General features: G+C 39.2%; 1 protein-coding gene across 2 annotated transcripts in view; it reads left to right on the top strand.

Annotated features, from left to right (window-relative positions):
* The window catches only part of cntln (centlein, centrosomal protein), a 196646-nt gene that overhangs the window by 140165 nt on the left and 41474 nt on the right, over positions 1–15007 (top strand). For both annotated transcript variants that reach the window (XM_088626946.1, XM_088626938.1), the window contains 2 exons: positions 1979–2182; positions 14820–14917. In XM_088626946.1, coding sequence (XP_088483072.1) covers positions 1979–2182; positions 14820–14917 — 302 coding nt within the window. The remainder of the gene's footprint in view (positions 1–1978; positions 2183–14819; positions 14918–15007) is intronic.

The raw sequence follows: 15007 nt of genomic DNA, 5'->3' as shown, positions 1-15007 counted from the left end.
TAAAACTTGTCAGCAGGCTGAGTCACATCAATATATCCTTTATGCTTCATGTCAGTTTTCTCCTGAGGAATCTGATTCCGGGAGCCTGATTTTCTATGTCTAAATAAAGTACTACGTGAAATTATCAATTATCACTCAGTGGACAAAACATTTTGCAGATATCTTGTGCAAGGTCGTTTTCGTTTGCCATAATAAAATGCACATCTTTGATTAACTTTTGCAATAACAGAGAGGGAACCCTACACCTGGCATACTATAAATGTCTAGGACAAAATAACAGTGTGCATGTGTTTGTTGCTCAATATTGTGCTAAATGTTTGAGGATGGTTTACTTTGAGGAGGCAATTACTTTGTTTCCAAATGTACTCTTGTGCTGTCCCTGTACTGTAAATTACAGTACCCTGTAAAAGGTTCCTTAATTTGTCTTTTTCTGGTAAACCTTAAACCATGCATCCATATTCTAACTTCTTCTTCCAATTCAGAGTAATGGGGCAGCATGAGCCTGTCCTGGCAAGCAGTGGGCACAGGGCAAGGTACACTGTAAATGGGACACCAGTCCATCACAGGGCAGATATACAGCCATGAAGCCCAGAAGCCAGTTAAATTACTAGCATGTCTTTAGACTGTGGAAAGAAATCAAAGCACACAGAGAAAAAACACACTTTTACCAGATGTACCTTAGAAATCAAATATTATTATTAAAATGTAGGTGTAGGTGTGACCAGGAGTGAGTCTGGTCAGTACCTGGATGGGAGACTCCTGGGAAAAACGAAGGTTGCTGCTGGAAGAGGTGTTAGTGGGGCCAGCAGGAGGCGCTCACCCTGCGGCTCATGTGGGTCCTAATGCCCCAGTATAGTGACGTGGACACTATACTGTAAACAGGCGCCGTCTTTCGGATGAGACGTAAAACCGAGGTCCTGACTCTCTTGGTCATTAAAAATCCCAGGGCGTTTCTCGAAAAGAGTAGGGGTGTAACCCCGGCATCCTGGCCAAATTTCCCAGTGGCCCTTACCAATCATAGCCTCCTAATAATCCCCATCTATGAACTGGCTTCATTACTCTGCTCTCCTCCCCACTGATAGCTGATGTGTGGTGAGCGTTCTGGCGCACTATGGCTGCCATCGCATCATCCAGATGGATGCTGCTCGTTGGTGGTGGAGTCCCCATTACCTGTAAAGCGCTTTGAGTGGAGTGTCCAGAAAAGCGCTATATAAGTGTAAGCAATTTAATGTATTTATAAAATATTTTTTATATTTTTATAATATAAAAATATAAATATAAAATATTATATTTATAATATTGCCATACGTAAATGCATGTATGGCTTCAGAAGCCATTGCTTTGCTTTCAAAGTATACTCTGTGCTGATTATATTGAAACAGCACGGTCCCTGTGTTGTAAATTATTGTTCCTTAATTTGTCTTATTATACTTGTATAGTATGAATACTAATGGCTCTGTGCCGTTTTTTAGCATTTTCAGTTCACTGATCTTTTTAGAAAAACATCTTCAAGGAAAACATAAGCTCTATGTGCATTCTAGTACCACACACCTAGAGAGAATCTGTCCTGAATGGTTTCCAGTACGGTTGCTAAACTGAACCCCAAAGGCCTCAATCTTGCCTGCTCATGAGCAAAACGTAGCTGTATTATTGAAGTAATTTACTTCTTAAATGAGAATATTGCCAATGAATTTTGAATGATTAGCTTTTCATTAACATGAAACAATTCTTGCAATTAACACACTTGCCCATTCATAAATGAAAACAGTGTTTCTTCTGCAGGAAGAAGGAATGACTTTCATGTGAGCTCTAATTGACAAATACTGTAAATGTATCTTCCCTAACACACAGGGAGACTTTGTGTGTTGTTTCATTTGCCTCCCTTACTCCCCCCAACACAGTCAAATCTTTTGAAAGACATTTAGGCAGAGCGAGGTGATACCTTCTCTTCCTCTCTCTTTTTTTTGGCTTCAAACAGAAACTGACCTCTGACCTCGCAGAGCTTCAGCAGCAGAAGGAAGTGTTGGAGAGAGAGGTGGAGCAGATGAAACAACAGCAGGCCCAGACAGTCAGGGCAACACCAGAGCAGCCCCCTCTGACCCCTGGGCCCAAGGAAGACCCCCCTGGCCCCTCACCCAAGCACTTGGAAATGGAAATAAAACAGCTCCAGAACAAGCTAAAGGTCAGTGGATAATACTAACTTGCTACAGCAGTACCATAATGTGGTGGTGTCATAAAACTCAGTCTTTTAGCTGGACCTCATTTCAAGCAATTGTTAATTTCTTCTGTTTCTTTGTTTTTTCTTTCTTCATTATGCCACATTTTAGCCCAGTCTGACCATTTTACCCGTTTTAACCAGATACTAGCAGTGCTTGAAGGAAATTATTTTTTACTGTACATGACGGAAGCTTCTGACTGAAGACTCAAACTTTATGAATGTTTCAGTAGAAAAAACACAAGGATATATACAGTACTGTATATCTAGTTTTTCATTACTCTGTTTTTAATTCTATTTTTCTTTCGTACATTACATGCTTGCTTATATTTGACAATCAAATGTGGTTTTCAGTCTTGGAAATGAAAGGAAATAATTTATGAAAATAATTATTTTTGTTTAAGTAAAGTAAGTACTGTATACACTGTAGTATAACGTCTACCAGCATCTGGAATTCTGCAGGATGGATCCGGCACCACGCTTCCATCCGAAGGTCAGTCAAATCACACATGTTTAATAGTGGTGGAAAACGCTGTCTCAGGCATTGTTCCAGAATATCCCATACATCCCATAAATGCTCCTTTGGGTTCAGGTCTGCTGACTGAGAAGGCCATGACATACAGTATGGATAACATCAGTGTCATGCTCATCAAACCCCTGGGCAACCATACATGCTCTGTGGGTCAGAGCAATTTAAATCATGCTAAAACACCAAGGATGACTCACCAGACCATATCACATTTCTCTACTACTTGGTAGTCTATTGCCTGTGCTCTTTGCACCATTGGATTCAGAAATGTGCATTACCACCGTTGTGATGAGTGGTTTTTGTACTGCAACCCAACTTGGGTATCATGCTCTTTAGAGAGCAGAGTTCATGATGGACCATTTTAGAGTCTGTGACGGACCATTTTTGATTAAATTGGCTTTTCTTACCCAACGTTAAGGTGCTCGTCTGTTTTGTCCTCTACTTCACACAATCATGGAGTGTGCTCTTCTGCCCACTGTTGCATTTTTGCTGTTTATGTCTTTTCCACTGAGTTCCATGCTGACATCCTCTTAGACATTGTTGCACATAAAACATCAGTAGGCTGAACTGTTTTGGTCACTAGATCTCCTGCCAAATAGGCCACAACAATCACCCCTCTTTAAAAATCACAGCTGAGATTTCAGATTTCAGCCACACCACCCATAATTAAAGGCAAACAGTCCTGTACAGCATTTCTAATACATGACCCTAACCATGCTGGAATGTTAGCTGCTTAATTTACACATGGGCCACTCCTGCGTGGAAGTTCTTAATTACATTATTCCTTGTGTCCCTCATTTATCCAGGTTTTCCCATTTTTGTTCATTGCCTATAACTAGAGAACACCTTCAGGAATTGTACGACAATTGCTGTCAAAATATATACTCAAGTTTTAATTTTTAATTGAGAACTTGAATATTAAAAACAAAAACTCTAAAACAAATAGTCTCTTTACACACTTTATATTTGCATTTGGGTCATGTGAGACAAAAAGTTCATTTGGGGTAGCAAGCAAAAGGATCTTATTTCATGAATTGTGAAAAAGTACACAGTTTACACATCCCAGAGACAAGGATCAAAATGGTAAAACAATTCTAAATTGAAATACAGTAGCTCTAATAAAAGTTAAAAATAGTCCAACACGTACAATTTTATATACACACATACTGTATATATAGTACACTCAGGGAACAAAACAAAGTGACAAAATAATTAATCACACAAAAGCACAGGACTTTTGCAGAGTTAAACTCTAGATCAGTAAGCACTTTTGGAGCTCACTTATACTGTATAAACAGCAAGCTCCACCCATGTCTGATTTCCTATAGTCAAAAATATTTGAACAGGTGTTTAGTCTTTTTAATAACACATGCAAGCCTACCTGGAAATCTATGATTTACAGTGCCTATAGAAAATCTACAACACCCTTGAACTTTTTCACATTTTATTGTGCTACAGCATGGAACCATGATGTATTTAACTGAGTGAAAATGTTTGCCACTCATCAACACAAAGCACTCTAAAATGTCAAAGTAAAAACAAATCCAGACATTCTACTAAATTAATTAAAAATAAAAAAAACAAAATAATTGAATGCATAAGTATTCACCCCCTTGATTTGACGCACCTAAATTACCTCTGAAGTAACCAACTCTCTTCTCCAAGTCACATAATTACTTGACTGAGTCCACCTGTGTGCTGTTGAGGTGTTTCACACAATTTCGGAATACATACACCTGTGTCTGGGAGCTTCCCCACTTAGTGCATTTCCAAGGAAACACTGCACCATGAAGGCCAAGGGACATTCCAAGCATATCCCAGACAAGGTTCTTGAAAAATACCATTCAGGGCAAGGATATTAGAAAATTTCCAAGGCATTGAATATACCTCGAAGCACAGTGAAGTCCATCATTAAAAAGGTGAGAAAATATGGAACAACTGTGAATCTGCCCAGAACTGTCCATCCTCCAAAACTGAGTGTCCGAGCAAGAAGAGCCGTATTAAGAGAAGCCAACGAGAGGCCTACGGCATCTCTAAAGGAGTTACAGTCCTCCACGACAGAGATGGGAGAAATTGTGCATGAGACAACAATAGCACGCACACTTCATATATCTGGCTTGTACGTAAGGGTGGCAAGAAGAAAGCCTTTGTTGAAAAAAACTCATATCACATCTCGGCTGGAGATTGCCCAAAGGCTTGTTAGAGACTCAATAATTTGGAGGAAGATTCTGTGGTCTGATGACACCACAATTGGACTTTGTTTGGCGCAAACCTAACACAGCACATCACACTGAGAACACCACCCCTACAGTGAAGCATGGTGGTGGCAGCAGCATGCTTTGGGGATGCTTCTCTGCCGCAGGGACTGGAAAACTCATAAAGATAGAAGGAAAAATGAATGGAGCTAAATACAGAAAAATCCTGGAGGAAATTGGCTGCAATCTGAAAGAGCACTGGGACTTGAGAGACGATTCATCTTCCAACAAGACAAAAACCCAAAACGTACAGCAAAAGCCGCACCAGAGTGGCTTAAAACCATAAGGTAAATGTCCTGGAGTGGCCCAGTCAAAGCCCAGACCTCAATCCAATTGAGCATCTGTGGAATCACTTAACAATTGCTGTTCACAAACGGTCCCCATCCAACTTGATGGAGCTTGTGCAGTTTTGCCAAGAAGAATGGGAAAAGTTCCAGCGTCAAGATGTGCAACGCTGATAGAGACTTACCCAAAGAGACTCACACCTCTAATTGCTGCCAAAGGTGGTCCTGTGAAGTATTAACTCTGTGGGAGGGGGGTGTATACTTATGGATTCAATTGTTTTGTTTTTTTATTTTTAATTAATTTAATAAAATGTTAGGATTTTTTTTTAATATGACATTATAGAATACTTTGTGTTGATGAGTGGCAAAAATTCTCAGTTAAATACATCATGGTTCCATGCTGTAACACAAGAAAATGTGAAAAAGTCCAAGAGGGGTGTAGACTTTCTGTAGGCATTGTATCTTCACTTACCTTTATGCGTTTTGTTAGAAACAAGTTATGTGTTTTTATATTTACTACATTGACTATAATTGAGGGAATCCAGTCTTCCGCACTTTAAAGTTGTGCTGTCTTAAGGCTTGTGCTCAAATTCACTGAAACAAACTCCTAGGATTAATTAGGATGGCAGTTTGTGTGTTTTGTTGCATTTGTAAGTGCTTACATACAGTAGGTTCTGAAGGATAATGCTGTAAATGATCCCAGCAAGTCTGACATTTAATTACAGTAATTACTTCATATGCTCATGTTACTTTTTTGTACTTACACAAATAGTAACGCATAACGCATAACACACACAGTATCAAGTCAACAGCATAAACTGTTTAGTGAACTGGTTTACCTGGCTTTTCAAGGTTCCTAGACTGTCCTTATGCAAATAAGTAGATGAGTCCAAGGGGATTTACTGTCCCATGATAGCATAAGGCTGTAATGATACATCAACTGGTGGTTTAGACATTCACTTTGTAATCAACTTGTCTCCCTTGTCAGTATGAAAAGAAACTAGATTATGTGGCAGTATTCCTGGCTGTGGTATCGCAGTTCCTAGAGTATTTTTAATTGAAGTTCACGTTCTGTGACCGTGCCAATAAGAGTGCAGCACCACACTTTGTGGCTGGGATTTCATCAAAATTGTATTAACAATAATATTGATAATAATAATTGCTTACACTTATATAGCACTTTTCTCAACACTCCACTCAAAGCGCTTTACAGTAATGGAGACTCCCCTCCTCCACCACCAATATGCAGCATCCACCTACTGTAGGTGATGTGACGTCAGCCATAGTGCGCCAGAACCCTCACCACACATCAGCTCTCAGCTGGGAAGAGAACACAGCGATGAAGCCAAATCATAAATGGGGATTATTAGGAGGCCATGATTGGTAAAGGCCAATGGGAAATTTAGCCAGGACACTGGGGTTACATCCCTACTCTTTTTGAGAAAAGCCCTGGGATTTGTAATGACCACAGAGAGTCAGGACCTCGGTCATCCAAAGGACAGTACCTTTTTACAGTATAGTGTCCACGTCACTGTACTGGGGCATTAGGACTCACACAGACTGCAGGGTGAGCACCCCCTGGTGGCCCCACTGACACCTCTTCTCATGAGGTCTCTCATCCAGGCTCACACCTGCTTAGCTTCAGTGGGTTGTCAGTTGTGAGTTGCAGGGTTATATGGCTGTCATCTGTTCAATGACATTGTCCCTCTCAGGATGCTGCTAGTTTGGCTGACAACTCCTTCCTCCTTTGAGACAGTACACCTGTTTCAGTCTCTGAAGCTCATATATAATCAAATACATAATTTTCTTAATTAGTTTTACAACACATTGGAGCTGCTAGAGCATTTTTGCAACTATCTCAAGGTTAAACAAGTACAGTGCATGATAAATATATTCATTGTGTGCATAATGATCTTACATCATGTACTGTACTGTATATTTTTTTGGTCGGGTTTTGCCCTGTAGGACAAATTCAACATTGGATATGGATTTTTCTTCCATGTCAGGTTTTATGGTGAAGGAGGAGGAAGGACAAGTAATATGAGGCCAACTGAAAACTGTATTTTTCTACACTTCACGCTAGAAGGTTGTATTGATTGCAAGTCCCCAATTCCTGAAGAAGTCTGTTCATACATGCCCATACCCATATCCAGAACTTAGGTAACATAGTTATTCAAGCCAATAGGACACCTTCTCTCCATCGAAAGAAAGAGCAACACAGTGGAGTTGTATGTCGGTCATAATGTGAACATTATCACCCTCTAATAAAGCGTGTCTGATCATTGCAAACAAATTTGTTCATATAGACCTCCAGCTTGCTTAACACCACCTTGGCATCTCGGCAAATTAGTGAGATGGGCTGAAAGCTTGCATAAAGTGTGGGATATTTTCTTTTTTTATAATAGGCATATAACACTGGTATTAACATAGTTTTGAAAATAACTTCTCTCCAAATGTATCATAACAACCAAAAGAGTACCTAAAAAACTTCACAAAAAGCATGAAAAGTCAAATTAAATTTGGATATAAAGTCAAGAGATGTACTTGTTGCCTCCTTTAGTTGTGGAAGATATAGGTGTATCCAGCACAGCTGCCTCTGCAGGAGTAAGATGAGTCAAATGAAGAAATGGCAGAAACCTCCTACATTTTCGCTGATCATATTGAATGTCCAGAATCTAAGATGTAGAATAAAGCTTGGCAAATGTGGCTTTTATCTGGACAAAATCTGCCAGTAATTCCTCCTGTGCTGACATAATTACAAGTATCTCTATGCTGGTAAGTGGCTGTGGTGACAACTATTGAAATAATAATGTAGCTTAAATCTACTTATAAGAATTGGCACAATGTCTGAGCAATAAATCTGATTCTAATAAGGATATTTTCTAGTGCATAAAATATGAGGGTGATTGACCGAGCCACAGGTAATATTGAGACATTCCTTCAGTATTGCTTGACACTGCATCCTGTAGTAGCATCATATTTAAACTGTCTGGTATGGTGATCTGATAGTGACATGTGACATCTGTATTTAAAACAAAAATCATAAGAACATAAGAAAGGCTGCAAGCAAGAAGAGGCCATTTGGCCCATCTTGCCTGTTTGGCAGTTAGTGGTGTATTGATCCAAGGATCTCATCCAGGCATTTCCAACCAGAGCCAAAAATCGGGGATCAACTTCAACAATGTGGTCAGGTAGCTGGCTCCATACTTTCTTTACCCTCTGATTAAAGAAGTGCCTCCTGATTTAAAACGTACTTCTGCATTTCCATTAGAGCTCTGTGGTTTGTGTTTGGGAGGCAAAAAATATAGCCAGTTCTGGAGTGTGATTTATTCCTCGCTGAAAAAGAGTAAATTCATGCCATATATCTTCTAAACAAAGATCAAACAACTCTTTCTATTTAGATCTATCAAATATTTGATTCATGATAGCATTCCTATCTACAGCATACCCATAATAATAGCAAAGTCAATGAGATCCAACATTGTACAAAGGTTTTTTGTACAGGATGTTAAAAATAGGTAAGAATATAAACTAAAAAAAAACATTTTTCCTGAAATTTATTTTCATATAAACCAGTCTCCCTGATTCATCACACCCTGACATCAGCATAGACTTTTTTTAAATTAGTTTGCAATACAATTAAAACCCCTTTTGTTTTATTTTCTCTATAAATGCTTCTCCTGATGCTTGCTTCTTAGCAAATCTTCCAGTGTCTTTTTGTTTGCTAGTGAGATTTCTTTATCAAGGCAGTATCTGTTTCTCCTTTGAAAACACAGATCTAGACAGCTAACACTTTTGTTAGAAGAACTGAGCCTGCAGACAATCTACAAGAACATACACAGAAACTTTAGTCATGCTCATCAAAAGCAAATCCATTGTCAGTAAGGGAATGACATCTAGAATGAAAACAGATAGATGTTGTGCCATTGTGGCCACTCTTCCCAAACAGCACTCAAAACAAGAATCCCCTCCAAAGAGAAAACCCCTTGGAGGATAGGAGACCCTCCCCCCTCAGCTGGGAATTCCTCCTCCTCTTCCCACCCCTCCCTTTCTTGGATCTACTGTATGGCAGCACTGCTGTCAAAACACAGTGCTCTTCCCTCCACACTCCTGTCAACAAGCATCAAAGTATTCTGTCCCCCTGTAAGAAAACATAAGTAAATAATTCACAAATAATCAAAGAGGAATACAAAGAGCAGGTCAGTCTGAGGGTGAGAGAAAGGGTTAAAAGATTAAAAGTGAAAAATAAAACAACAAAATAAGGTCAGAAGGATCTCATACAACCAAGGATTGATTACTTCAGCGCACAGTCGTCTTAAGAAGTGAAAAGAAACATTAAAGGGTTTCATAGTGTTCACCCCTTCCAAGAACACAGGATCATCCCTTATGTTCTGGTGAACTTCTCTGCCGTCTGCACCAAGGTGAACAGATTCTTTCTTACAGCATAGGCAACTTTAGACACTGAGGGTTACAGAAGGCAAGGCTGGAGCCTTCACTCCTCTAAGTGATGTCCTCCCTCCTGCAAAGAGCAACTGTGCATCAGCTGTGAGCTGATGTTGGACTGTAATCAGGATGGAGATGCAGCATGAATCCCTCCGCTGACTGAGCAGGGTTAGCCTGCTGTTCCTCAAAAAAAGCTGTCCGGCTTTGTACCAAAGAAATTGGAAGATAAACACCTGGGACATGTGGAAGAGTTACTTCCACAAAACCTGTATAGCAGCTTGATGATAAACATCTCTGTGCCAAAAGTGGGAACAACATTTTTTTTCTGCTATCTTATTGGGCCCTGAATCTTCTAGTAAGCATGAGATTCAAAGGTTGTGTCTCAATCCAGATACTTAGCCCTCCAGACTTTCCAAATTAGCCGCACTTGTCTTCAAGGCATTCAAATTACTCCACCATTGTCACAATTTGAGAGGTCACTATTGCCATCTTTACTTTCACAATCTGTGATTGCTAATGCGGTCCACTGCAGCAGATTAGGCCATTTGAGACAGTTCCGGAGAGTCAAGGTTTTTTTTCAATTTCTTCCTTCTTGGAGAGGAGGCTGGGGATGAATCAATTTTCTTTTGTGCTCCTGCCATCCACACAGTTCAGAAGTAAAAGTCCACACAAATAAAAGGAGGAGACAACAAAAAAAATAATTAAAGGGTGGTCAGTCAGCCTCAATGTCACGCTGTTGTACTGGAATGCTGGTGAAGCGATGTCTTCATTGTGCTAATCATCCCTTAATTCTACTTCTTCTTACATCTATACTATATGTGTATAACACATTTATCTTTGTATTGTTTCCCCGCAGTTGTCTACAAGATTTAAAAAATGTGTCCATAACACCTAGGTCTACTGTATGATTACCTTCAAGCCCTTTAAAGATTGAATCCACTCTTGAGCTCACTAGTATTTATGTTGGATCATTGCTGGGGGTCATTTCAGGCAATGCTATCTGGGCACCGAAATGGACTTGGTTGATGCTTTTCTTGCTCCTACTAGGGAATCCTTCACTTTGAAGATTCAAATTAATATTTGTCTGAATTAACAGTATGTCTCTGATTTATTCGCCATCTCAGTTTTTGCATTTTCAATGTAATATGCATAGTATTTCTTCTGAACACAATGCTTTTGCTCGTACGTAAGGCCTACAGTACAGGCTCAAATGCCTGTGCAGAGCATTGGGTGACAGCTTTATTTACATATTGTAGTTCAACTGTTCTGTTTCAATTGTACAGCCAGTCATCCTAAAGTACAATAAAATGTTTGCAAAGTCTGTTTCAGATATTGCATCAGCTTTACTATTTAAATTAATTTATTAATGAGAAGTGTCTTGACTTAAGATTGTCTGAATAATCATATACAGTAACCTTTTTATCTTGATATAATCTTGATATAAACAGAATGCCTTTTTGTTAACTCTGGTTCTTTTCCTCTGGTTGCCTTTGTTTAAAGAATTCTTGCTCTTGTGGTTGAGGGGTTGGGCTGGTAGTTGTACATTGACATAACAGTGCTCTGAGGCCATTGCCTGTACCAGATTTTAAATTATTTGACTGCAGGTTGCTGAAATTATTTATATCTTTACTCTAGCAAACATGCTTGTATGTAGACCATCCAAGGATAATTTATTTTTTGTTCTTTTGCTACTGCTGGAGTCTGAGTTTACAAGGACTTTAGGGGAGATGCAAGAGATTTTGGGATATCCATGCTGATGCTCCTCACTCTTCTTTTTTGGCATTATTATGTTATTTTCTAAATTGTTTTGGCTTTAATTGGTGGATGTTTTCCCCTAACAGCAAAGATCACATACTGGATCGTGTTATCCTTCGGATGAGACGTAAAACGGAGGTCCTGACTCTCTGTGGTCATTAAAAATCCCAGGGTGTTTCTTGAAAAGAGTAGGGGTGTTACCCCGGCATCCTGGCCAAATTTCCTAATCATGGCCTCCTAATAATCCCCATCTATGAATTGGCTTCATTACTCTGTTCTCCTCCCCACTGATAGCTGATGTGTGGTGAGCGTTCTGGCGCACTATGGCTGACGTCACATCACCTACAGTAGGTGGATGCTGCATATTGGTGGTGGAGGAGGGGAGTCTCCATTACTGTAAAGCACTTTGATTGGAGTGTCCAGAAAAGCGCTATATAAGTGTAAGCAATTATTATTATTATTATTATTATTATTATTATTATTATTATTATTATTATTATTATTAGGAACTTCGAGCTGGTTACTCAGATCATTTAACCATTTGCTTTGATCTGTAGGTTCTAGTATGTACTTACTAGCATTTGCATATTAACTAAGTTCTCCAACATCAAGTGTTTAAAGCAGATATCTTTTTCCCAGTTTACATTCTCCTATCAGTGGTCCTCAGCCAATTAGTATTAAGGGGCTCCATTGTGTTTTACAAATACACCGTTGGTGAAATTGTATATTGATTTAGCTCCGATTTTATCACCAGCGAAAAACTGACAAGTCTCATTTACATGTCATTACCTCTTGTAACAGCCATCTTTCTTTCATGAAATGTCTTGGACATAATCCTGAACGTAGATAGAGGGTTCCTGTTGTATCTGTTCATTTACTTGCCTTCAAGCAATGTACTGACTGCTGCCAGGTCAGCGTTTTTTGGGAAGCTAATAGAAGAGGGGAAAAGTAATCCTAGCACCCTTTTTTCCACAATTCATCATCTCTTAAATCTAGTTAAGAACACCACTCTTGAAGAATCTACGGACCAATGCAATTGATTTTCTGAATTTCTCATTCTTAAAATTGATAACATCAGAAGTCATTCAATCAGAAGATGGTGTCTTGTGACTGCACTTTGAAATTCAGTTTCAAGTTTAGTCTCAAGCATCTCAGTTTATAGAGTTCCATGCAGTCTGTCCTCAGCACTATCTAAAATGGAGAAAAAAAAACATAGCACAGATTCCTTGATTCCAATTCCGTGTGTCTTGGTTTGTTAACATTGTGTAATCCTGTGTCCTGTAATCTTATATCTTTCGTTCTGGCTGGTCCTTTGTAGTAATCCCAATTATTAACCAATGTTACCAACTTGAACAGAAATTCTTTACTCTGTCTTCTCTCTTGGAGAGGTATCAGCGGCACCACTGGGGACATGGTCTGCTCTAATGAAATGTGTGGCTCCTCCAGCTGTCAGCACTTGTGGTGTTTGCTGATCCTGTCATCTGCTTCTTGGGGACGTTCTATCTACCATGGGTGCAGCCTCCATTTTGCAACGAGAGACACAACCTGTTTTATTGAGACAGACAGGATTCTAGTGTGCCCACATGCCTTTGAGGTGTCTGGGCATGGGGTGCTACCAATTTGTGGGGGGGGGAGTGGGGGTTCACACCCCCTTGGAGCCCAGGTCAGTCATTGCCCATGGGGACAGGGCCTGAAAGTATTTATTACATATTATTATTATTATTATTATTATTATTATTATTATTATTATTATTATTATTATTATGAACACAAACATAGATACGTGTTCTGCTTTTGCTTTTGCAGTCCAGTCCTTGGAGCCACTGTGAGATTTAATTTAACTGGTGCTACCTGTACAGGGAGAATTATGAAAGATAAGAGCTGAATTGGACCAGTGGTGGGAATAACTTAAGAGTCAACTTTAGATGATTGCGCAAAGAGCAGTCTTATATTATAATACCAGAAATAGCTAAATACTGTATTACTGTACTTGCTTAAAAGAAAGATCACAGAATATTATCACAGTAAAATGCCCAATTGCTTCTGACTTGATTTATTTTTCTCACCTGTCTTTAAAACTGTAAATGTGGTCCTTTATTTTCTTGAGTGATAAGGGATATCAGTACACAGAATGAAAGAAATCAAATGGAGCAAATAACCCTTGGTTTTGGAATGAATACAATCCTTGTACCAGTTCCAACGTGTAACTGGATGCCTAAACAAATATGAATGCAGAACTTGCAACATTGAGGTATAAATACTGAGTACTGAAGTATTTTGATCCAGCTGTAATGTACCCAAGGGTTGAAGTATTATAGAATGTCTCCCAATCAATGAAAATAATAAAATGTGTTAAATCAAGAAATCACTTGGCAGAGTAAGACTGGGTGCTCTAAGCAACTATAACATGGATTTTGTCGAATCTTATCTTCAGTGTGGATGTGTGGTACGAGGTGCTTCATAATAAACTTTAGAAGGTACCTTCTGTAGGTTGTCTGAAAATAAAAGGTGAATCTCTGTGGATTTTATCCCATACTGCCTTTATCGTTAAAAATTGGTATACAACTAAAATGTTCACAGAAATTAGAAAGAAAAAATTTGAGACAGTTAATGTACCATTCCTCTTTCTTATCCACGGAGTAGACTAGTCTCCCACCCTGCCAGAGTTCGTTTGTGAGCTTCCTTCATTGATGAAGTTTCCGTGCTGTAAATAAACAGAGAAACATCTTTTACAACCCAAGGCAAGGTTTTGTCTTTTAACAGTGCAGAAGTGGCTTTGGCTTTTTGTCTGTATCATTCCTGCAGATAGCCTTCACAGTCCCCCTCCGTGGGCAGAGCTGTGCAGCCAGGGGAGATGTCATCAATGTGGGCTGAATTCTACATTGTCAAATATTGTTGTTTTCGGTTTCTCTCGTTGCCCAAAGGGGATCGAGCTGTGAAGGTTAACCGGCTATAAAGCCAAAGCAGAGATGTTTTTTTTTTTAAAGAAGCAGAGTAACACTGCTATACTCCTTTGCACCATTAATATAAGTTTTGCTCTGTGTTGTTCTCTGTGTTAACTTCTTTTGTACACACCACTAATGCTATTATTTTGCAGAGCATTGCCATATACAGTATCATGTACATCCCTAGTTTTCATGTCCCACCCTGAGATTTCTTATCCTGTTATGAGAAAAAGAAATTAAAAATGCTACTTTTTATTGCATGGCAAACCGTATTTTATTTTCTCATCTTAAAAACCAGGAAGTAAAATGCTGTTTGCAGTGGAATTCCCCACCTAAAAGAAAACAATTAAGGTGATACATTTTTTCCTCTTTTTTTTTCTTTTGTTCTTTCAGAATGCTTCTAATGAGATAGCAAAGCACACATCTGCCAGTAAAGCCTTGAGAGCAGACTTGCAGGAAAAGGAAGAGCAGATTGGGGAGCTGCAAGAGAAGTATGTCTGGTTATTTGTTGTGTTTGATGCCACCGTGTGGCAGCTCCGTCTCTGAGTTTTTGAAGCAGAACAAGTGTGTGGCATTTCTGA

The sequence above is a fragment of the Lepisosteus platostomus genome, chromosome 1 (genome assembly GCF_059453375.1).
Source record: "Lepisosteus platostomus isolate fLepPlt1 chromosome 1, fLepPlt1.hap1, whole genome shotgun sequence".
Taxonomy (NCBI): domain Eukaryota; kingdom Metazoa; phylum Chordata; class Actinopteri; order Semionotiformes; family Lepisosteidae; genus Lepisosteus; species Lepisosteus platostomus.
Note: the sequence above shows the minus strand (reverse complement) of the source record. Positions and strands in the feature narration are given on the sequence as shown.